This window comes from Anopheles moucheti, chromosome 2 (assembly GCF_943734755.1).
Source record: "Anopheles moucheti chromosome 2, idAnoMoucSN_F20_07, whole genome shotgun sequence".
NCBI lineage: Eukaryota > Metazoa > Arthropoda > Insecta > Diptera > Culicidae > Anopheles > Anopheles moucheti.
Window position 1 is genome coordinate 68224887 of NC_069140.1, and position 22622 is coordinate 68247508.

Consider the following 22622-nt stretch of genomic DNA (forward strand, 5'->3'; position numbering starts at 1 on the left):
CTAAACTAAATAAACTAGCAAATGTATCATGGATTGGATCCCATTGTTATGCCAAAGATACACCTTAGTCATATAGGCCATGTTTGGTTGAGTTTAAATTATTTAAATTTTAAATTGAGGTTAAATTAAACTAAACATGATTTTAAACAATTTCGTGATAAACCTAAAGATAAACTTTGAAAAATATAACTGGATAAATATTCGTTCCATCAGTATCTATGACAGATAATGACTGTTTTCAATAAATATGAACCCGAAAATGTTATCACGGCTTCCAAATACGATGTTCTTGTTTTGGTTTAACAATGAAACTATTAATAATGTATCAATGTGCAATTAGATCTCTCTCTCTCTCTCTCTCTCTCTCTCTCTCTCTCTCTCTCTTTATCTTTCTCTCTCTTTCTCTCTGTTCGTATTCGTAACGATCTACTAGGTCTTGTTTGCCATTTCTGGCTTACTAAACCTATTATATTACGTAGCCGAATAGTCAGTCCTTGCTACGGGGAATTGGTCCGGCTAGGATTTTAGTCCAATCTGTTCGTGTGACGACCAGCGCTGCCATCATGATGCCACCGGGCCATCCCTTCTAATAAGCATTCGTTTCTTGGAAAATAACATTAGCAAGCAACTCCCAAACTTCCTATTACCGAACATATTTCAAATGCTGTGCAGATGTTCCTTTCAGTAATGATTATTTTGCGATGAGCAAAAAAAAAATGGGCCGCCACACGCACGGCAAATATGCAGACCCGCACACGTTCGAATTTGAACCTTCTCATGAATTTTAAAACTATTTGTTTTGCTTCGATGCTGCTCGAAGTACGAAAAGGTGTTTTCCACCTCTGTTCAGTTCATTGCAGCTTCCTTTCTTCCCGCCAACGTTCGCTTGGGGTGGGATTTTGCGTCGCTAAACCCTTGTATTTTTCAACACTTTATGGATGCTTATGTTTAATCATCATCCACTTTGGTCCCACCGCCTTATTCACTCACTTATCCATTGCTGTGTTGGAGGTTGGATCGAATAAATGTAAAATATAACGCAAACGCAGCAGTGGTCGGGTAAGCCCAAATGGTGACCGAAACATGTTCGAAGATCGACGTCTTCGCGATCTTCCGTTCGGGTCGGATCCGCATGTGACTGCGGATTAGCGGTGGAATGTTTCCATTTGCTTCTGCTTCTGTAGTGCCCTCGTAACCTTCCTGCGAGCTCATTATTCTGAAAGTATCCTCCATCCGTACCGTGCGCTCATTTCAACCAAATCGCACATGTGCAGCGTAAATTGTAAAATCGTTTCGGGAATCTGCTGAGTGATTTTATTATTTATTTATTTTGCACCTTTTTGTGTGTATGTATGTGTATGTGTGTTCGTGCATTTGGAGGGTCGCTGTAAAGAGCCCAAGGAACGGAGGATGGAAGATCGTATCTCGGTTTTCGTCGCAGCATCCCTTCATTGCTTTTATTTGTACCGACGATGCTTTGCTAACATGCAACATGAGAGCGCGCGCCGTAAAGTCTCGTGCCACGTTTGTTCACACTTTGGTGTCGGTATGTAGTATGGTATTGCGGGAGGTTATGCTAATTTCGCGCACAATTCGCATACTCTTCCGCTGTGCACCGTATCACACCCCGCTACTGTTACTGTTAAGACCAGCTCGATGACATTCGTGAAGAAAATCGGCACATAAAATAATGTTTCGTAAAGAAGAAAAAGAAGACGTTCGGGCACGGATGAGGTTGCGGGGTTGTGCTAAAGATATGCTACTGTCCGGCGACGATTTCGAGCTGCTCGAAAACGCATTGTCTTTGGCGGCTTGGTGTGATTGTGTTTGAATGCGATTTTTTTCGTCGGTCCACTCCTGCGCTGCCCATGGCTGGACGATGGTTGACAAGGCTGGGAGAAAAGTTAACACCTTCACCTTCCGGTTTGAGGTCGGCTTCGGTCTTTTGGTTTGTAGATCGTTTTTCTACTCTTCGGAAAGCGTACCATGCCGCCCTGTGACTAAGTTGCCAACCCGTCCGTTCAAGCATGATGCAAAGAGACCGAAAAAGTTGAAAGCGAAATCTTCTACCAAAGCGAACCAACGACCCGCAAGCATTCGAACGACGTTCGGAACAAACGAAGCAAACGCGAATTGTTCCTTGCGGGAAAGGACGAGGCTTGGAAGATACGAAAGAGATGGAAACATTGGTGTTTTTCTCCTGCTCTTTTTGAGGAATGACTTACGGGGAGGCTGAAAAACATATGTTCGAACATAAATTCACACTTTGGGGGCTACAAATGCAATGCCAAAAGAATGGCACCGACACGGATCTGTATCCGACCCGAATATTCGATTAAGTGTCTTCTTGCGTTTCTGTACGACCAGTGAAACGTGTTACTGGAAAGAGGCACGTGAGGATAAGGAGTTGAAATACAATCGTCGGGAATTCGAATAAATTGAGGTGACGGTGACCCAAGAGTAGTTTTACTTATTTTGTGTGAGTTTGTGAATGGAGAATGTAAACTTTTCGGATTTTTTTGTTATTTAAACCGAGTGCCTCGGAAACTCTTTCTTGAATTATGTATGTTTGGTTGTATACAAAGTCCTTTTATGTATTATACAAATTATTTTATGGGTTTTTAATGTTAGTGCATGCATAGCTATACAATGAATTTATTGAATGTATACTTTCGTCAGTTCATGTCACAATTCTCCATTCTACTGTTACAGCTTAAGTATCAGTCACAATTTTAAAGTAGTCTTTTTAAAAAATAATTTCGATCTTTTAAAATCGATAAATGAATTAAAATTGTTCACATCATCCATAATACATGTCTATTGACCTTTGTCAGATTTGATTTAAATGAAGATGTATGTGATGACTGACGATAGTGCACGTAAAACCTAAACATCTGAGCAGCAACCAAGATAAACGCTATGCCGAGTATTCTTGTGAAAACGGAATAATGATAGAGTAAGACTTGACAGTGCAGCGAAAGAGGAATGAATGAAGCTGCAATAATTAATCGTAGCTCTTTCGTAAGGATGACCAAAATCACAGATGTTTAAGCTAGTGTTACGTGGTTACAGCTAAGTATAGCGTTGGTTTAGTGATTTAAGATTGCACCGAGACAGAACAATATGCTTCAGTAAAAGTTCTAGAGCACGTTCGTCTTGTGGGGCAAAAAAACTCATTAAGGAATTTCGGCACGATCGTAATGATCTGCGTGAACGGGTACTCATTTGCAGGTGATCGTATCTACTATAAAATTGCTATCTAATTTTGTCTCGCGGACGATTATTTGAAGAGAAAAAATAACGTACCGTCACATGCCATTGGCGTTGCGCACGTGCCCGTACATTGATTAGAAAGCACAAAATCCCCGATAAATTCGATTTCGGTCAATCAGCGTTCGAAGATACGTCGATAACATCTGGAACAGTGTGTATGTGTGTGAGCGTTAAGAAATTAATAGAACTGTCCCCTGCGGCTAGCTAAAGGGTTACGTTTCTCGTTTTCGTGTGATGGTCACCTGTGCGTAATATGCAAATGAATTAATCAACGTGTGTAGCAAATGAACGCCCCCTTTAGGGGTAGGTGTCATAAAGTTGATTGAGCGGAATTGAGGCAAGGAGCTGAAAACAGCTTGGGGAAGGTAGAGAAGCAACAGGTGCGCTTTTTTCCTTCTAACAAAAGTAGGCAAAAGAAGGTTTTTCGGGAGCAATGAAAATAATCAAAAATTTATCTCATTCCTGAAGAATATCAAATCTGGCTTGATTCTGAGTGTTAGAGTCGAGGGTTAAAAACACAAACAGACACGCGTACTGAAGCTTGATCCCATTCAAGATCAGTTTGTTGCGTGACGACATAAACCCAAATTAGCGTGTTTACATATGCGCTGGCTATGATGAATCATAACCGGTTGCAAAAAGAACGAATAGCTTCAAAGGTTCCCCGCCTGTTGCCCGCTCAAGTCATTCGTTTTTCAATCGATTGTTTTACGTTTCGGAGTGGCGCGGCTTCGCAGGAAAGTTGTTTACCGTGGTCGTAGTTTACGGTCGACGTTGGCGCTCAATCTTTATGCGTGCGGATTGAAGTTGTTGAACCTGTGCGTGTTGGTGTGATTGTGTGCTATTTGTGATGTTTATTTTTTTATTTTCGAACGATTGCCAGTATCAAGACCTGTTCGCTAGTTTATTGAGTTGTGCGCAAGCATGGACATTTGATTCCAATTCGTTGATCATCGACGGGGGTATTGGAGGCTTAATTAATAGCTTAAAAGCTCATTATAATATGTTGTTTTAAATTGAATCAAATCCTCGGGCGGCAAAACGAACTGCTTGCCTTTAACAGAGACCGTCGGCCCACACGCACGCGCCCATACGAAATGATTTTCATAACAGTTTTGCAAATTTCAAAACTCTGATGCTGATTGTCCGTGATGCTAATACTGTTCTATACTGTCGCTGCTTAAACTCCTTTTCTCAATTCTTTTCTCAGCTTCATACAGAAGACGGTGATTCGGATTGAAAAATATAATTATAATACACCCGCATTTAAATGCTCTTTCTCTCTCGTAGGATAATCTAATGTGTCGTTGATTGAATAATTTATTTCCCTGGTCTGCGATGAATCGTAGCTTAACTTTTTTTTTCCTCTAATCTCACATGCATGTGGGTGTGTGGAACAAGCCGCGAGAAGTGCTACGTTTGGTATTGGTGATGTAGCTGGTTACAACAAAGATGTATAACTGACTATGAGATTAAAATTCTATCGATTCTAGGGTCTTTGTTTTTGCGCCCTTCACAACGATAGAAGGTCGTTCGTAGGTGGATAGTTAGGGGGTTTCTCATCTTTCTTAGGTTTGGACTTGCTTGCGTTATTATCTCACTTGATAAATATACGACGTACGATTTTCTATGATTTGATTTATTGGAGAATTACTATTGATATTTAGGAAAACATATTCCACCATACAGGCGATAAATTCTAATATAACCAAACCAATTAAAGTATATTAATGATGAAGGTGATAAATTAGAAACAGAAGAATACGAAATAGACAATTTGTGCATTCCTTGTCATGTAGTTGGTCTATGATTGTTTAGGCTCAACAAAAATTCGTAATTAATGTCACCCGTGAAGCTAATGTTTGATTGGCGCTGTGCTATAAAGTAGTATATTTAGTAACACATTTTTTTTTTGTTTTTAATTCTCATTTTAGGCATATGAACTGTCAACGCTGACCGGCACGCAGGTGATGCTGCTGGTGGCCTCCGAAACCGGTCACGTGTACACATTTGCGACTCGCAAGCTGCAACCGATGATCACGTCGGAGGCGGGCAAGGCGCTCATCCAGACCTGCCTGAATTCGCCCGATCCGCCGACGGGTTCATCTGGCGACCAGCGTATGTCCGCGACCGGCTTCGAAGAGACCGAGCTCAGCTACAACATCGGCGACGAAGACTCCAAAGTAAGGCAATTAGTGTACGGCCACGGCCACCACGGGCATGCTCATTTAGGTCACCCACAGACCGGCCATTATGGGCTCGACCAGGGTTTGATGCAGCAGCCGTACCCTGGCGGGCAAGGTTCCCCACTATCCCACGCCCAAACCTACCCGCCACACTCCGGCCACACACACCATTCCCACATCCCGCATCACTCCCACACGCACATGACTCATGCGCACGCGCAACGGTAGTGTCTTCTTCTGCAGTAGTGTTTCGCGCTACAACCATTACCATCCCGCATTAAATACACATACTCACAATGAACAAAAACTTACTGTACTCAAGATTCGGCACCCTTTTGAGTCGTCCTGCGTTTTTCCCTGCTGATGCTTGGACATGGAAAGAAAGGGCAACATCCGCAAGACGTTGTCAAATGACACAAAATAATTCGACTTTTTTATGCCGTTTTGTGCTGGCCTCAAAGAGTGCCTGTTAATTATTGTCCAGTGATTCGTGTGCATAAACATACGACAATGCACCCTGAATAAATGGTAAAAGCTGCGGGATGATGAGCATTGGTCAGGATTCGTCGATGCACATTACAGCTCAAAAAAAAAAACACACACACCAATACGAAATACGTTGCCAATGTCTGGAATGCGAAATAAAGAAGCCACGGCTCTTTCAACCGTGTACATGTGCTGCAATGAATAAATACAGTGTAATAATTTATATATAATCTTAAACAATTTCCACCACGATCTCACACCACGAGGAAGATGTAAAAATAATAAGCTGTGGAAGAGGAGACATAGGAAAAGGGTATGGCAAAAAAAGCAGACACATCCAATCACCAATCTCACGCAGCTCGCAGTGGGCGACTTTTCCTTGCACTGCAAGCACCTATCGGGGTCGCGGGAGAGTATTTCTTTTTTTTCCAGAAGCATCGTCAACCTTTGCAATGCTGTATGGGTTGCTGGAGAAGTGTTTTCGATAAAAAATAAATAAATTAATAAAAATCGTGAACACTAATAGCGTTCGCTTCTGGTCTACGGTACACTGACGAGAGATCATGATTTCGCGAAATGTATTGTATAGATTGCATATCCATGTGTGTGCTCCCAAAAGTATGTGAGTTTTTGACGGATTTATTGATTGTTTCTTTGTTGCATCTCCACGAATGAATCTGCATCTGCTTTGAGATGTCGATCTTCTGTTTTGTTGGGTCGAACACTACATTTTAAACAATGGTGAAAAAGTGTTCGCCGTCTTTTTCGTAAAATGAATGATTAAATAAAACATCACAGTATTGCCTGCAGGTAAAAATACATAGTTAGATTCGGGAGTTTTTGTTATCGATCCACATCGTATGGATAATCAACTTGTTTACATTTTACGTAGTTTGTATTTGTTTATAGGCTTTTTGGGTGTTGTTCAAGTTTACAGCGATCAGTTAAATTTAAAGTGAAGTTAATTTGTATACACTTACAGTGAATAAAATCTTACCCCTATGTGTCCAAGCATTAACTGCTACTCCGGTTTAACACGGTTCGTGTTGTATATCTGCTTCGGTGAGTTACCGGTTTTCATTGACGCGCTCACTTTACGTGAATGTGCGAAAAAGTTTACACGCAATACTGCACACTCTGTCGGTACGATCTTTGTTTTTGATCACGGCTTCAAAGACGGCCTACGCTAAAATGCGCTGTGCTAATTGACAGTAATTTACTCCTGCCGACCGAATCGGAAACAGTCTGAAATCTGTGCTACACCCGAATCCTCCAACACTTTCGTTCGTGTGGTTTTTTTATTTATATGTTTGTTTTCTTTTTGCCTTTCTGTTGCTGTGTCAAGAAAAACAATTTCTTGCACTCAATTCACGCACAAAGCGTTTGAGGAGTGAGTCTGACAATGCTGAGTGAGTGTTGACACTAGCGTATCAGGGAAGTTCGAGCTGCTCGATGATGTTGCACTTTCGCATCGTAGAAGGTGGGATGTGCGTTACACCACTGCCAAATTAAGCCACCAGTGGGTGTACTTGTGTGCGTGTGTGTTTGCTAACAACCATACTTTCTTCCAAAACTCTACCGTGCACCTCTTTCCTTCGCCACAAATCCTTACACGACATTCCACAAAAAAGCCTTAAATTGAAAATAAATCTACCCGTGACCCACAAATGAGCATGCCCGTCCGTAATGTTTTTGTATGCGTGTGTACTTGTGCTTGTGTAAGCGTTTGCGTGTTTTTGTTGATATTTTGATTTTATGTATATGTATTTCTTTAGTTGCGTTCAAAATTTTCCTTTTCGTTTAATTTCCTTAGCCGATACGCTACGCTTTAATTGTTTCGTTGTTGTGTTTTTCTGGTGTTTAAATTATATGCAAGTTACAAAAACTGCTTCATGCTGTTCTAATACAAGAATCATCGAAACAGACAAATACAAATCGTTCTACGTTAAATGAAACCATCTACGAATGAAAACGAAATGAATACTTCATTACCAATTGCTGCGCAGTTGTTATTATACGGTTACATCATAAAGCATTGCAAAAAGGATTGAAAACTTAACAAGGCACAATTAAAACAGCAAGAAAAACTTAGCGTGCAGGTCCGTGAGTAATTGATAGTCCAAGTTATTATTGAACTTAAGCGTAGGTATTTGTTGTTAAACATGGTATTTCGTAATTCATCTCTAGCTGTGTAAGTAGAATAATCAAGCGTAGGCAATATAGGTAGTAAACTGTACACGTTACGATGCTATACGAACGCATAAGCGCACCGCATAGTGTCAACACAAAGAATAGTGACAAATGTGTAATATTATTGCGATTAAATCGATAATCTGGACAGGAAGATGCTAGCTATAATAGGCAGCAGATAGTACGCTTAAGAACTATTTATTTGTTTTTGAGCATCATGCGCTTCTTGTACATACGAACATTCAAAGACTAGTGTTGATGAGCAAACTATAGAAGGGAGGACTAAAATTTCCCTAAAAAACGTGTGCTGTCCGTTCTAATAAACGGATTACTGCTGTACAAACATACGAATAATAACAACAACAAAAACCAATGCTAACCGATGTTGGTTTTAGAAAAATTTAAGCTAAACAAATCGAACACACTCAACGCGTATTAACTTATTTCAAATTAGTTATTTGTTTCTAAATTGAAATGTAACAACAAAACAACAAAATATAGAAAAAAAATTAAACCCAGATCCGTTAACACTAGCTAAGTAAGTAAACACAGTAGATAAAAGAAAATTTACAGAAAGTAAACCTATGCAAACGATATAAAATGAGCGAAAGGAACAACTCATGAAAATAAAAGAAAGTAAAAGATACAGTGAAATCCTCCACTCAAACTATAATGTTACATGAACAAAGCTTTATGTAATACACAAAATAGTGCAAATGGGTAATGAGAAAACAAATCCGTGGAATTCTCAATCATCGCTAGTGCCATTTTCTATTGCTGCCGCAAATACGAAATTGTTCGTTTTACATAATGTGTCTTGTTTTTCTTTATTTATATTTTATATTCTTTGTCAAGTCAAACAAACAAGTGTTTTATAAAATGTATTTCAAGAGTATGATTCAAAAAAGCTGTTATGTGTGAATTGCTGTAGTTTAAGTGTGTTGCTAGTCTGACAAGTTAGTTGCATGCAGTTCGCATGTTTTTTTGTCTTCCATTCTCAAACTTATGTGTTTCAGCAAAATGAAGAGTCCATCCAACCATGGTAGGTGGGAAACATTTATTTGTAAGTTTTTTTTACAGCCGTGTGAAGTTGACTTATCATCGAAACATGATATAACCCGAATATCATATGATTCTTCCGTATCACATGTGCAATCGGTGTTTCAAAACTTGTAAAACTTTTCGGAAAATATTATCATTCATTGATTTGTTACTTATACATAATCATCCGATTCATGGAAATTACCGTGTAGCACTTTTCAGTATTACAAACATTTTTTTCTTTCATTTTCTACTTATTGTTTCTGCGGTTTTTTGTTGTGAGCATATAGTGCTATGCTTGTGTCGTATATAATTCACAGTAAATATATCGACATTTAAAATTTAAACCTTTCATTATTATATTGAATCATAACATAACTTAACGAAATTAATGAATGAATGAATTATACCAATGAATGTTTAACGATATTTTTTGAGTTACAATTACTTGTATTTGTTTTGGTGTCTAAGTTAGAGCGTCAAAATAAGATTGTAAAGCCTTTTTAAAAATAACAAGTCAAAGGATTTTGGCATTAATCGATAGTCGACGACGATTATTTACTATCCAAGGGTTTATTTAATCACGTCATTAAATTATACATATTTACCACAAAGCCGGATAACCTGTCGGGCGCGTCTTTCGCGTGGGCCTTTTTGAAAATGGGTCTTCTGCACAAAAATCTCTCTGTGTGTAGTTTGTTTTCTGCACAGAATGACTGTTAAAAGTCATCCGAATGAACATGATTCTTCTAATAATTATTAATTATGATTATTAAGAAGCAGAATGATGGGCAACTGACTTTTTATAAATAAATTTTATCTAGATGTTATGTAGCAGCAGAAGGGGTTCAGTAAGGTTGAAAAAATCAGACGGAACTGGGTAACGACAAAAACAGAAATACTTTTATACCTACGAACTTCCTTTGAAATAACATATTTCATGTTAATTTTTTTCATAAGGGATGGCCGGACAGTATTGTTCACGGCTGAATGATAATTGATAACTAATGATGATTTCTTCCTTGAAATATTAAACATTAGTCGGGAGGCTTTTACTTCTTCGAGTCATGCATATGTAATCCTAATAAAATTTGATCATTCAAATTATATACAAAAGTAACGATAATTTATAATTTCATACCGCTTGGAAAAAAAACATATAAAAATAAAACTAAGCTCTCTACTACTTGGTACCATACGTTTTGTTCCATTTCTGTCGGTGGTACAATGAAAAAGAGGCCGCACGTTAGCGAGTGCAATGCACCGGAAATGTCAGCATTACCGATATACATAGGAATGCACCGTATATAATTCCTTCCTTTCCTCTAGAGTGTTAGGAATTGAAAATGCGCGTTGGAATTCGCATCTCAACTGCGAACGTACTTCCAGCTCTAATATAATTAGGAGTGCGTGAAAACAATTAGTCTCTTGGTGAGCGTAAACCATGTGAAGCTCAGCTTTTTCAAACGCAGCAGACCCTCCGGGTGACGTACATGATTGTTAAAAGAATGATCAAATGATTGTGAATTGCTTCTTGGGCGGAAGTTAGCGACGAGCAGTTAATTACTTATTCCGGTGCGACACTCCGTTTGGAGCGCGTGCTGCGATTGATTGATTGATTGATTGCTTAGCTTGCTATGCAGTTTATGCACATCTGCAAGTGTGTACGTGTGCAAGACAAGGGTGTGATAGTTAGCGAACGATTAACGCAAGGGCAAAGTATGTATTTGCATAAATCGCTCCAATGCACGGAAGCTGGATGTCCGCTCCGGCAAGCTGATAGGACGCAATGACAGCTCAATCACAATCGATTGAACATGCAGAGGTGATTTGTTGATTTATTGATGTTTTCATCGTATGTTAACGTAGTAACCTAACCCAACGAACTTTGGCGGGTGTAATAATGTTTGGTTTCCGAGGCAACATTGTATTTCCTCGAACAAAGTATAATTTTATTGGTTTGGGCTTTCTGTCAGTTTTATATGCTCCTTGTGACACGAATCAGGATGGTTAAATTTTAAATGGCAAACAACAAAACATATTTCAAATATTGCGTTTTTTTGGAAAATTCGTAATCAATTTAAAATGTTCGCCTATTAGTAGATTATGATTTAATAATTAACTTATTTAAAATAAAGTTCATTAATTTAAACATAATGAAACAATCAACCAACAAACATCAGCATGAAACAAAAAATTGAATGCAAACTTTGTGGGTAGTGTAAATTTCTCTTCGTTCGCGCATATAAAAACCTCCTGCACTCACGTGAAATTAACAAAAACTAGCACTTCAACTCGTGGGTGGTTTCATTTTCGGTTTTGAGCTCCATCAGCATTTTTGACGTTTCTGGGTGGTAAGAGTCATTGTGGATCCGCTGTTGAAGATTTCCGTCGCCGCCATAAAGCGTCAAGCTTTAATAGAGAATGGACGAAAAAGTACGGTAATGGCAGAAATTATGCGGCAGGTTTTGTTTACTTTAGGCGCAGGTCATTAGGTGAAGAATCTTCTTTTGTCCGTGTGGTTTGTTCGTTTTGAGCGGTCACTTATTTTAAATATTTTGACCATCATACTCCTAGTGGAGAGAAAACTTACTTTCTAAACGAAAAAAAACTGTAGATTTTTTATGGGTGGAATGACACGACATTGAGAGCTATGAGCATAAAGCATTAACTTAGGTCATACGTTACATTGAGTGTGAGCGTATCGCCTGTGGTGGTTTTGGCTTGTGCTAAACTTGCATCATCTCAATTTTGCTCTGAGCAGTAAACATTTATGACGGATTGAGCAACGGGAGATCGTGAAATATATGAAAGACCACCGTGCGTAGTGCCAAGCAATACGCAAAGGCAGGCAATGGCCGCCTACCTGCCCAACGAATGCTTCTCAGGTTCAAAAGCCATCGAATGCAGAGTTTCATACAGAGCGTACGATCGGCAAAGAGACACGATGTTGAAGAGTGTAGTGTTTATTTTTGTCAATTCAAGTCTTCCTGCTATGGGTGTGCCCAGCTTCATTCATAAAACAGACGCACCGGTACGATGAACATTGCCTAATCCGGACGAAATGTGTGTGTGTGTGTGATAGCCCTCCTCAGTGCCTCAATGATTCTATCTAGTTGTTGGATGTTGGAGGAATTCTTACCAAATTTGCAATTTCGTCGTATCTATTTACTGACCGGTAGAGACACAGTGAGAAGTAACGTCACGATGTAACCACTGACCCTATTTGGAGACCACCGTGTCGTGTAGTTCGTTCGGTGCGGTACCAAGACTTTCTTATGACGGTTTCTGACGATTTAACAAACAGCTGTTGAATGTGACTAAATATAGACAGTATGTTGGGTTTCAATGAACTCCTGCAGTTTACAAATTGGACTGTTTGATCTAAATAAAACAACTAGCAACTAGCATTTTGGGCGATGGCATATGATTGAACTAATTACCAAATATACTTTAGAGTGCACTGTGTGTTGCATTCTTCACTGATTTGTAGCATTTTTCCCATTTTACAGCTCTATGCTAAAACTAGTATCTCTAGAGCACGTTCATTCTATCTGTGGCACATGCCATTCGTACGTAAATATTCTCCATTAATGGCATATCTGCACCATTTCAGTCAAATCCCCACCGTACAAGCCTGCAACAACACGTTTGTGAATGTGTAAATATTTCACTTTTCTGTACACTGCTCGCTCTAATTAGCCATAATGTCTCTCGAACGTCTCACGGATGACTCAACCCGCTTCGGGAGAAACTGTGGCAATCGGATGTATTTTCATCATTTTCATCAGTATGAGGAAATTTTGTATTGAGCGTTGGAGGGAGAGGCAAATTTGATTCCTATTTGAAATGCTTAAAGCTGACAGAACGGGAACAAATACATAACGCTCGATATGGTTTCCCAGAATACGGGAGATGAATTTTGGGCGATGATGTAAACGCGGACACGTCGACACTACTGAACGTAGCAGTCGTCTCGTTTGCGTACACAAACATGAACGCACATCATCATACCGAACGGCACACATTGCTTTGGGGGTTCTGCTGGGCGATGTAAAAACTAAATTTTATGAGTTTTGAGGCGTCAATGATTTACGGAACGTGAGCGGAGGATTTTTTGTTCGCTGCAGTTAAATATGCTTGGAATTCTAGGCAGTGCTGTCTAAATGGCTTTTTTAAATGGCCAGTGGGCATGAATGTATGTTAATTACTATTTGCTTGATAGAAGTATGCAGGACACCATTTGTGTTAGTTCTGCCATTTTCGAAATTTATTAGTGGCACTTTCTAAATGATGATCATAAAATCTGTCACTAAAGACGCAGCACTTCGGAAGGGACATAAAATGCTGCTGTTGAGGTGCAACAATATGTAGCATATAAAGGATGTCAACGACGCTACATGTCTTGAAGTTCGAAGAATTATACAAAGTTTCTATGGTTACTTAACTTGTGGAGTTTCTACAACAAAGTAAAATAGCATAGTAAATAAGAAACATACCAAAGCGAATTTGAGTCTTAATTTTCTTACAGTATTTTGATTTATTTGTTGCTGATTTTTTTTTCATAAACATAAAGTATTTTATAATCTTTGAAAACGTTGCAAGTTCGTCTATCGCAGTCTGAGTCATCAACAAAAGATCAAGATAACCGCTTAATTTGCCAAGTATCAACTACCGACCAAACAAGTATCTTCGTAATGGTGCACAATTATAAAGCCCACGCCACCATTAGCATACCAAACGTGGCAATCTTTTGCGGGAACTGGTAAATTTCTGATGCATAAAGCTGAAAAGGGTTGCTTCCGGGGAATATATTCTATTGTTTTGCAGAACAAACACAGCCACGTCATGAATTATTTCAACTATACGGTCAAACCCAAGTTCGCAATCGTTGAAACAGACCCCAAATTCCCTAAATGCGCTGAACGAATAAAAAATTTACAATCCTCATTACCTGTGCTGTGCGGCACTAGTGGTAGGTCATCAGTGTGTCAGGTGCAATAAAATGGCATACTATATTCATCATACTGGTGTAGACCGCGCCCCGGCCAGCAAAAGGATGATCCTTGCTGGAGGATGATCATGATTATACCGTGAAGTGGAATATCGCCGCGGTTCGAGACGCATGCCATAAATGTCACGATGAATCAGACCGGACAACTGAACAAACGGCCGTTAACGGCAGTAAAGGGAACATGCAGCAACAAACAGGCGCTTGCTGGCGAAATGTGGTCGCCGTAGCCGCAACACGCCAAGCGATTGCTGGCGGGGTGTATCGGAAAGGAATAAAACGTGTTGTTGGCGATCGTAAAGCTTTCTAAATTATAGGATTTTAAACATTTCAATACATTTCTTAAATCTCAGTCTTTCTCTCGTACTACTTGGGTTGCCTTTCTTTTTTTTTATCCTGTGAAGGCATGATTTCAGTTTTGGAGAAAAACGCAGAATCATAAAGTCATTGGAAAAGCATCAATATGTTCAACGTAATACGGTCGTAATCTTCCGAGGAATGTACTGTCTTCCCTGATGCTGTGCCTCGAACGGAACTGTGACACAGTTTGATGTATTTTTGAGTGCAACTAGTAATATTTTAGCTTAACATTGATATTTATCAAAGGCAAAGACTTTCGAATGCAAGAAGAAAATAATCGTACAGCGATGGAACCTGCACGCTGGTGGAACCATGAATCATCGACCTGTTTCGGTTTCATATATTCGCAAACTTAATTCGTGGGTGTCAAGTTTATATCAGCGTCTCATTTGCATACGGAGTGCTTTCCCATCTCAACGGATCTCAAAAATCAATCAATGTTTTAGGTTTCCTGCAAGTCTAAATATGAATGAAAAATAAAGCTGGTGGCCATCGATGTGTTTTTCAGTTTCCAAAACTTCTTTCGAGAATGAACCATTGTCAACTGAACGCTACAAAGCTCTGATAGTAAAAAAAATCCGTCTTAATTCCAATATCAACACGTCACAGACGCTCTTCATGAAAAGCAGGATGAAGAGATGGTCCATTGAGGTGCGTAAACTTGTGCTTATAACAATATTTACAGTATTGATGTATCAACTCTACGATTGGTCTGCACGGTCGGCAGTAGTATCGTTTTTGGAGCAGTGTTGTTTGCATTACGAACGACGCCGTCGAGTGCCTCAACGCTGAAGTGTAGTATGTTTTGCTACACCCACGCGACTTAAAGTGCCTTCACTCCGACATTGAGAATTGAAGTCCTCATTCATGTGGAACGCGTGGTAACGTTGCACAGCGCACCGGTTTCGCGTTACCGTTTATCATACGGCGCTGCAGGGTAGTATTATTTATTTCTGTTCAATTCATTCATACTCTCTGCTAGCTTTGATCAAACGTTGCTTCAGGAAACGTTAAATGCGAGTCGGGAGTGATGGAGCGTGTCAATGTTTACCTGTTGACTCTCGAAGAAGTGTCAATAGGTATTTAATACTGGACAACCCAAACATCACATTGCGACTATTAGATAATTGAGTTTTGAAAATTAATATACCAAATTATAAATCTTTTGTACACTTTCCAAAGTCCTCTAAATTATCAGATATAACAAAACAATTTTTTGATATTTTGTTCAATGTGTAAAATAAACACCAAAATCTATAAATCTATAGAAATTAACTACATTAGCTATGAACCAAATTATACTCAATCTTATCATTTATTTTGTGGTTTGTTTGCAAGATTGGGTGTCACAATAAAATGCTTATATTTTTTTTAGTTCGCTACGGTCAAGCAGCTTGGATCAGTACATGTATCGTTCATGTCACTTATTCAATTGAATATTCTGAACATTTACATTTCGTAAGAAGTACATAATGCTGTAAGTCCATTACTACCGCCCAAAGCTGCCGGCGGAGGCGTGCTGTTGGCGGTATTGATCTTGAAAATGGAAGTTGAGCCTGAAAAGTAGCAGCCAGGTAGATACGAACGCATTGGGACATATTAAAGTTTTGTCCGCTCGACAGCTAATAACATAATTTACACCGATCCGAACCAATAAATTACAAACCACCTTCGACCGAAGCAGGATTAAATGGAAGGTGAAATAGAGCGGCAATACGTAGAAAACTGTACATGGAAGAGTAATAGGCGCTTGCCAGGGAGCTGGCAGATCGTACAGAGAAGATTGTTACATTGGACTATCTTTGGGTAACATTTTTACATTCCACCAACCTAAGGGAGTTTCATGATTTTCCAAATTTTGTTGACCGGAAGTAATTTTGTGACTTATTCCTCATATGTTCGTGATTGAAATGCTTTACTTTAAATACGTATGGTATCATTATACACAAAACTTGTTTGTGAGAGGAAGTAAAACAGCGAGACAAGACATATAACCCGAAAGAGCTTTTCACTCGTGAGGAATCGCATTAAAATCGGAAATAAATAAAATAAAGAGCATATAACTCAACATTAATTTACTTTTAAGAAGATTTATTAGCCCTATTACGAGCGGCGTTACAGAGTTTTGCCATCCCCACAGCTTTTTTTGCTCGGGGTTTCTCCCAGCAGCGGTGCACCTTTTGCAGGGCGTTGTTTTTCGGTTTGTTTAACTTTTTATGTCTCAAGCACACTGAACAAAACGAAAAAAAAGTATTTAAAAAGTGACAAGAAGATGCATTTTCTTGCTCTCGCCGGTCTGCTTATCCTTCCACCTTCGCATTCGGGCCATTATGTTGATGTTACTGTTATGCGTTGTAGATGCTGCCGACCGCTCAGCTGCTGTTGTCTCCTGGACTGGTTTGCACTGAACGAGATAGAAATTGGCTTGCGTTGCGGAACGTGCTCGTGCCTGTGTATTATTTTTTTACATTAATTTAAATCAACCGTCATCTCCGAAATGGTAGAGAAAAACCCCATTGGACTGGGGCGTACTCGTCTCCAAGTCCTTTTGGGTGGTGTACGCTTGCGACGCGTGCGCGCTTTTGACCACCTCTATCATATGTAAACAAACAACACCGAGCACACGGACCCACACAGACGCACACATCCACCCATCCGGACTGCACGAGAAGTTAAATCGAGATATTGAGGCCGGAACACTGATTCTTGTACACTGATAAGATTTATAGAGACAATCCGGGGCGAGCTTTCGCGAATGGACGTCTCCATGTGGAAGATTTATGCATGTATCGAACGGCAGAAAGATGGGTTATTCCGTGAGGCAGGACGTAGAATTCGGCATTACCGGTCGTTGGACTTTTGGGAGAAGGTTCTGTTCTGTGCTAGAATTTAAATCTTTGTCTTACGCGTTCACGGCGCTGATTTTCGAAGGCAGTTTTCTGCATTTGCAACAACTTCAAGTAACCACAAAATAAACACGTTTTTAAGTAAAAATTAATGTTGAATTAAGTATAATTAAACATTATTAATTTATTTATTTTTCGCTTGCCCTGCATGTCAAGGCGAATAAATTGGATCGTTCGTACAACAATATTATTTAAGTATTATATCAATATTGTTAGTATTATAATTTTGTATCCTTCGTACGGGATTTTACGTTTACAAAGCAAACAGTAAAAACAAATGTATCCCTTAGAATTTAATTAATGAGTTAAGTGTTTCATATTCATTTTATTTTCCAAACTTTAATTCATTATGTCTTATGTTACTGTGAAGCGGTTTAACAGGAAATTAAACATGCTTTTGTTCCTCATATAATCTCTTCGAAAGAACAATGAAATCGTTTAACAATTTTAAACTTACAATGTATAATTTGTCGCTAGAAGTTGCATTTACTGTTGGATGCACTTACATCCGAACACAGAACAACCGCAAAAAAAAATCTCCATGTCTGCGTGGATCTGCAAATGGCACAAATAAATGTAATCGGCACGCGTTCGCCCCGGGCACTTTCTCGTGAATATTATTTTGACAAGCCTCGCCCAAGTAAAGGCACAGGTACGGCAAGTGGGGAGCAAAGCGCGGACGGCGAGTGACTTCCAGCTGAGGCTTATTTATCTTGCGATGGCTCTTAATTTTAATATACTTTTTTTGCATGCACAAGCAGTTATTTATTTTCGGTTTTATGCGCTTGGATTTGTACGTGGAGAACGTTGCGTTGAGGCAAGAGGTTTCGCTGAATCGCAGCTTCCTGCACACGCAACATTTGCTTTGCGCTGACGCCTTGTTTCACGTTGGAGAGGCATAGCAAAAGGATCAATTACCGGATCTCTTGCAGTACCGGTAATGCCAATACCTTGCATAACGTCTTTTTATTCTTTTCGCTTTCGCTCCTTTTTCCTTCCTTTTCGCATCGGCGAAACGAATCATTTAAACCAACGCAACAGCAACTCTCGGACCGTCGATCGAATCACACCGATAAAAACAAATGCTTTACAATGTGTTGATGTTTCCGGATGAGGACGGATGGGAGAAATTTCCTTCGCCGGTTGGTTTTGGATTGCACTGAGGCTGAGACTTGCGTGCCTGGCGCCAACGTGGCCACGAGGGCCAAAGGTTGTGCATTACCTTTTGCACAGTGCATAACCGGAAGCGATAAATAAAGTGTTATTACAACCGTTTCAGTACCCGGGAGATCGTGTACGGTATCTTGGTGGATTTTTTGGGAGTGAAGGCATGTATGAACATCACCCATCTGGTGCTGTTGGGTTACTTTCTCTACCTAAGCAATTTTTACATATGTAGGGCATGGACATATGCAACGCATCCGCTGCAGTTACGTACTGCGGATGTTATTCTTGGTTAATGTATCAGTGGTGATGTTATAAAACTATTCTTTGCGAGCCAAATTTCCCATGTGGATCTTACAAATTCCTAGAGTATGGTATGCATAATTTATATCCTGCTTTTGACGAGCCCTTTTTATTTGAAAGTGCCCTTTGCTATGTCGTACAACTCATGCCATCATCAGCTAACGCAAAACCACAATCGTGCGGGTATAATTCATTGTAAATGCGCTTAGTGAAAAGTATACCGCACCTTTATCGCACGCGAATAGCCCCCATTAATCTTGGCGAAATTGTCGTAGAACCTAAAGAAGCGCAGAAATTCCCTTTGGTTCCATTCCTGGCCGCCCATCCGTTAGCTGCGAAACATGCGTAATATTAACCGGCTAACTAATAAAGAAACCCTGCTAGAGATGGATGGTTTCATTCATGTATTGCTGAAGTGGTTTCCATCTGGATTCACGCACGCGGTGGTCCGCCTGGTTGCAGAAGGCGCCTTCTCTTGCTCGACCCGCGGTGCAACGGATCCACTTAATACCTGCCAGGCGCAGGTGTGTGACACTCTCGATCATGCAAACACAGAACCACAACCGCACCGTACATTCGTTGGCAAACGACGCCGTACGGAGCCGCTCAAAAGCGGCACAAAGTAACGTTGAATGTCGGTTAGGCCCCAAGACCTTGGTAATGAATTTCAAGCAACCCGCAACGCGGTCGGTTGGCTGACTAGTAGGTGCGCGTGTGTTTCGGTGTTTATTTATCACACCACCGCCCGAACCGACGCTGACTCCGTGGGAGGCTGCGGAAGCGTTGAGTGGTTTTACACGATGGGGTCTGAGGTGGGTTCGATGGAGGGGTAGTAAGGGTTCGGACTGTGTCGCGTGGGTGATCCTTACGCGATCGGATGAATGGCACGCGTACTAACAAACACCACCAAGGAGCTTCACCGATGCGGCTCGTAGGCCAGCGAAACCTTGGAACAGTGCTGGTACACAGCCAACAGGCCAACACTAGCAAACAACCCATAGTAGCTCTACATGATAATGTAATTTATAATATCTGAGTATAACAATTCTTCGCCTTCCCTTCCTACCCCATCACGTGCAAAACAATACTTCCTCACTCTTGTTTTACTGAAAGTCCCCGCTGGGAAGAGTTGCGCGATCCGTTAATCGCGGTAAGTCCACCAGGGCAGGCACTGTAGGCCACCTCCGCGCGGTTCACTTGAGTAGATGGAAAGCTTGGGCAACAGTGATCCAACGGGGCAGTTCTGTATGACGTTTGCCTTTGTCTCCACCGTCAAGGTCAACGGGGACGACCCCCTACGCAATGGAAATCAAAAGCCCTCGCCTCCGCAAACAGATGATATTCCGTGCGCGTTGCTAGGTCCGGATCACTGCTACCTTCCGCAAACGTTACCTTTAAGCTTCGGGTTAGTTTATTAATGGGTGGTGCTAAGGCGAGTTTGTGGGGGTAAGAGTGAAGACATCGATGCGGTCTGCAAGATAAATATAGCTGATTTTTGTTTCAGATCATCTGCAAGCTCATGGACATGGAGGATTCCAATTTCTTGATTACCACATAATGCAATGTTGGAAAATGTTTTGTAGTTGACAGGAAACTATGCAACCGATATCACACTTCAATTATTAGAATGGTGATATGATGAAGTTCGGAATACGAGAGTTATATTACGTCCACAGATTCCTAATTCAGTATTATTTCGCTTCGTACGCATGAAAAATTAAAACTGAAAACTTATTCTAAAATTCCGTTCATTTTATGATCCGTTAAAAACCTCACTCGACCGTATATTGAGGCCGAAACCAATGTTATTACTAAAATTAAATAAAAATTAATAATTTTGGTACAATATTTTGAAACATCAAATTTTTTACAAACCACTATATACTGATCACAAGTAATTTTGCAATTTCAAAAAATAGAACATGAGTGGGCAGTGGCGGATTTACACGTCCCGGGGCCCTAAGCGGTAAAAAATGGGGCCCCCGTAAAATTACAATTTATTTTCAATTCGTACTTTTTTCTTTATAGATTCAAATTTATAATTGAAGCAATACGGCCGGTAAAATCGCATTAAAAATCCTATTTTATTTGTTTTAATAATACGCTCAATAATACGCAATAATCGCTTCAGTAATTAGTAAACCATTTATCACTTAAGTTTTAATAAAGGTTACCAAAATATCGATTAGGCAATTAGGTTATAATCACTTTAAATATTTTGCTAACCCTGGATTTTCTAATGCTGGGTTTTAGTTGAAAAAAAAAAAATATATAAAAAGTGAAAAACTACAACCATTGGACAGGAGAGAAAATGTGTTCAAAGTACTTTTACACCTTCAATAATATTTTCAATTTGTCAAATTGTTAGTAGAAACAAATACATACCAACAATCTTATGATTTATTTCACATTACATTCTATACTTATGAAGTAAATAATTATATAAAAAATACTTAAACCTAATAAATAAACATTATAATGAAAAATAACACTTATATTAGTTTTTTCCTTGATTTTCCAAAAATTTTGATCCAAAAATTCTTGCTCTATGTAAAGAATGGCCATATTGTTTAATTTACATTCTCCCATTGAGTTCCGCAAATAATTTTTCACACGCTTTAGAGCAGAAAAGGATTTTTCACCTGATGCATTCGAAATGGGAATGGTGAGCAAAATTTTCAAAATTGTTTCCACATTTGGAAAAGTACAGGACATTTCGCGGGATATTTTATACAGCTTAGCAATTTCTAGGGAGCTAAGACAGTCATTTTGAGCTCCTCCTTCCTCCTGGTGAAATTGGACAGTCATCGTCTTATTCTCACCGCTTATAATAGCTCCTCGCACTCCCACACATTGAATCCAGGAATAGGTAGGCTATAGACGTGACGTGTTACGTATTGGTAATGATTTTGTAAGTAAATTTTAACTGTTTAGACAGAAATGAGTATTGTGAGCATCTTTTATTGAAATTAAGTGTAAAACGTGCGCTAGGAAGGCTTAGCTAGGAGCTTGTTTGAAGCTCGATGCTCCTTACTTGCTCGGGGGCCCTTGCTAGCTCGGGGCCCCCCGCGGCCGCTCAGTACGCGTACCGTTAAACCCGCTGCTGTGAGTGGGAACTTGTGGAAAAAAGTCTTCATAGTAATTAAGATGTTTTTGCTTTGCTTTCTCATTTCGATTATCGTATACGATTCTTTGGTTGAAACTAATTGGGACATCAAATATGACGTTGCTGACCGAAAATTTACGATTATGCTTCATCATTTCTTCGAGCTCCCAACGCATCGCACTATCTATTAGCAAGTTCTGACAAAGGTGAAAAGGAATTAAAATTAAAAACAGACCGCTGAAACGTTAACAAACCATGCCGATGTGCCGATATTTCGATAAGAGATCGTCACGCCTAACTTTCAGAATTGCAAACACATGTGTGCACACGCATGCTGCATGCGCTACGTCGCGAACGGTGCATGCGTGGATAAAGTTTTCATCTGTGCTATAAATTTAAAATCGTGAGCTTTACGACTTGTCGTCCAAAAGTTTCTGAGCTTATGTGTGCGCCGTTTTGGTTTGTGCTGATGTCCTCTATTTCGGACGTTGTATCCCGGAGGGTTCAACCTGTTGGCCGTGATTGTTGGCGTGCAAAATGCTGTTACATTACGCATGGAACCCGGTGAGGGTAGTTCAATAAGTCGAAAATGCGCG

The 22622-nt window shown here is 39.9% G+C and overlaps 1 protein-coding gene across 1 annotated transcript in view; it reads left to right on the forward strand.

Annotated features, from left to right (window-relative positions):
- The window catches only part of LOC128310015 (serum response factor homolog), a 123740-nt gene that overhangs the window by 17980 nt on the left and 83138 nt on the right, over positions 1-22622 (forward strand). Inside the window, exon 2 of the mRNA XM_053046546.1 lies at positions 5208-5456. Coding sequence (XP_052902506.1) covers positions 5208-5456 — 249 coding nt within the window. The remainder of the gene's footprint in view (positions 1-5207; positions 5457-22622) is intronic.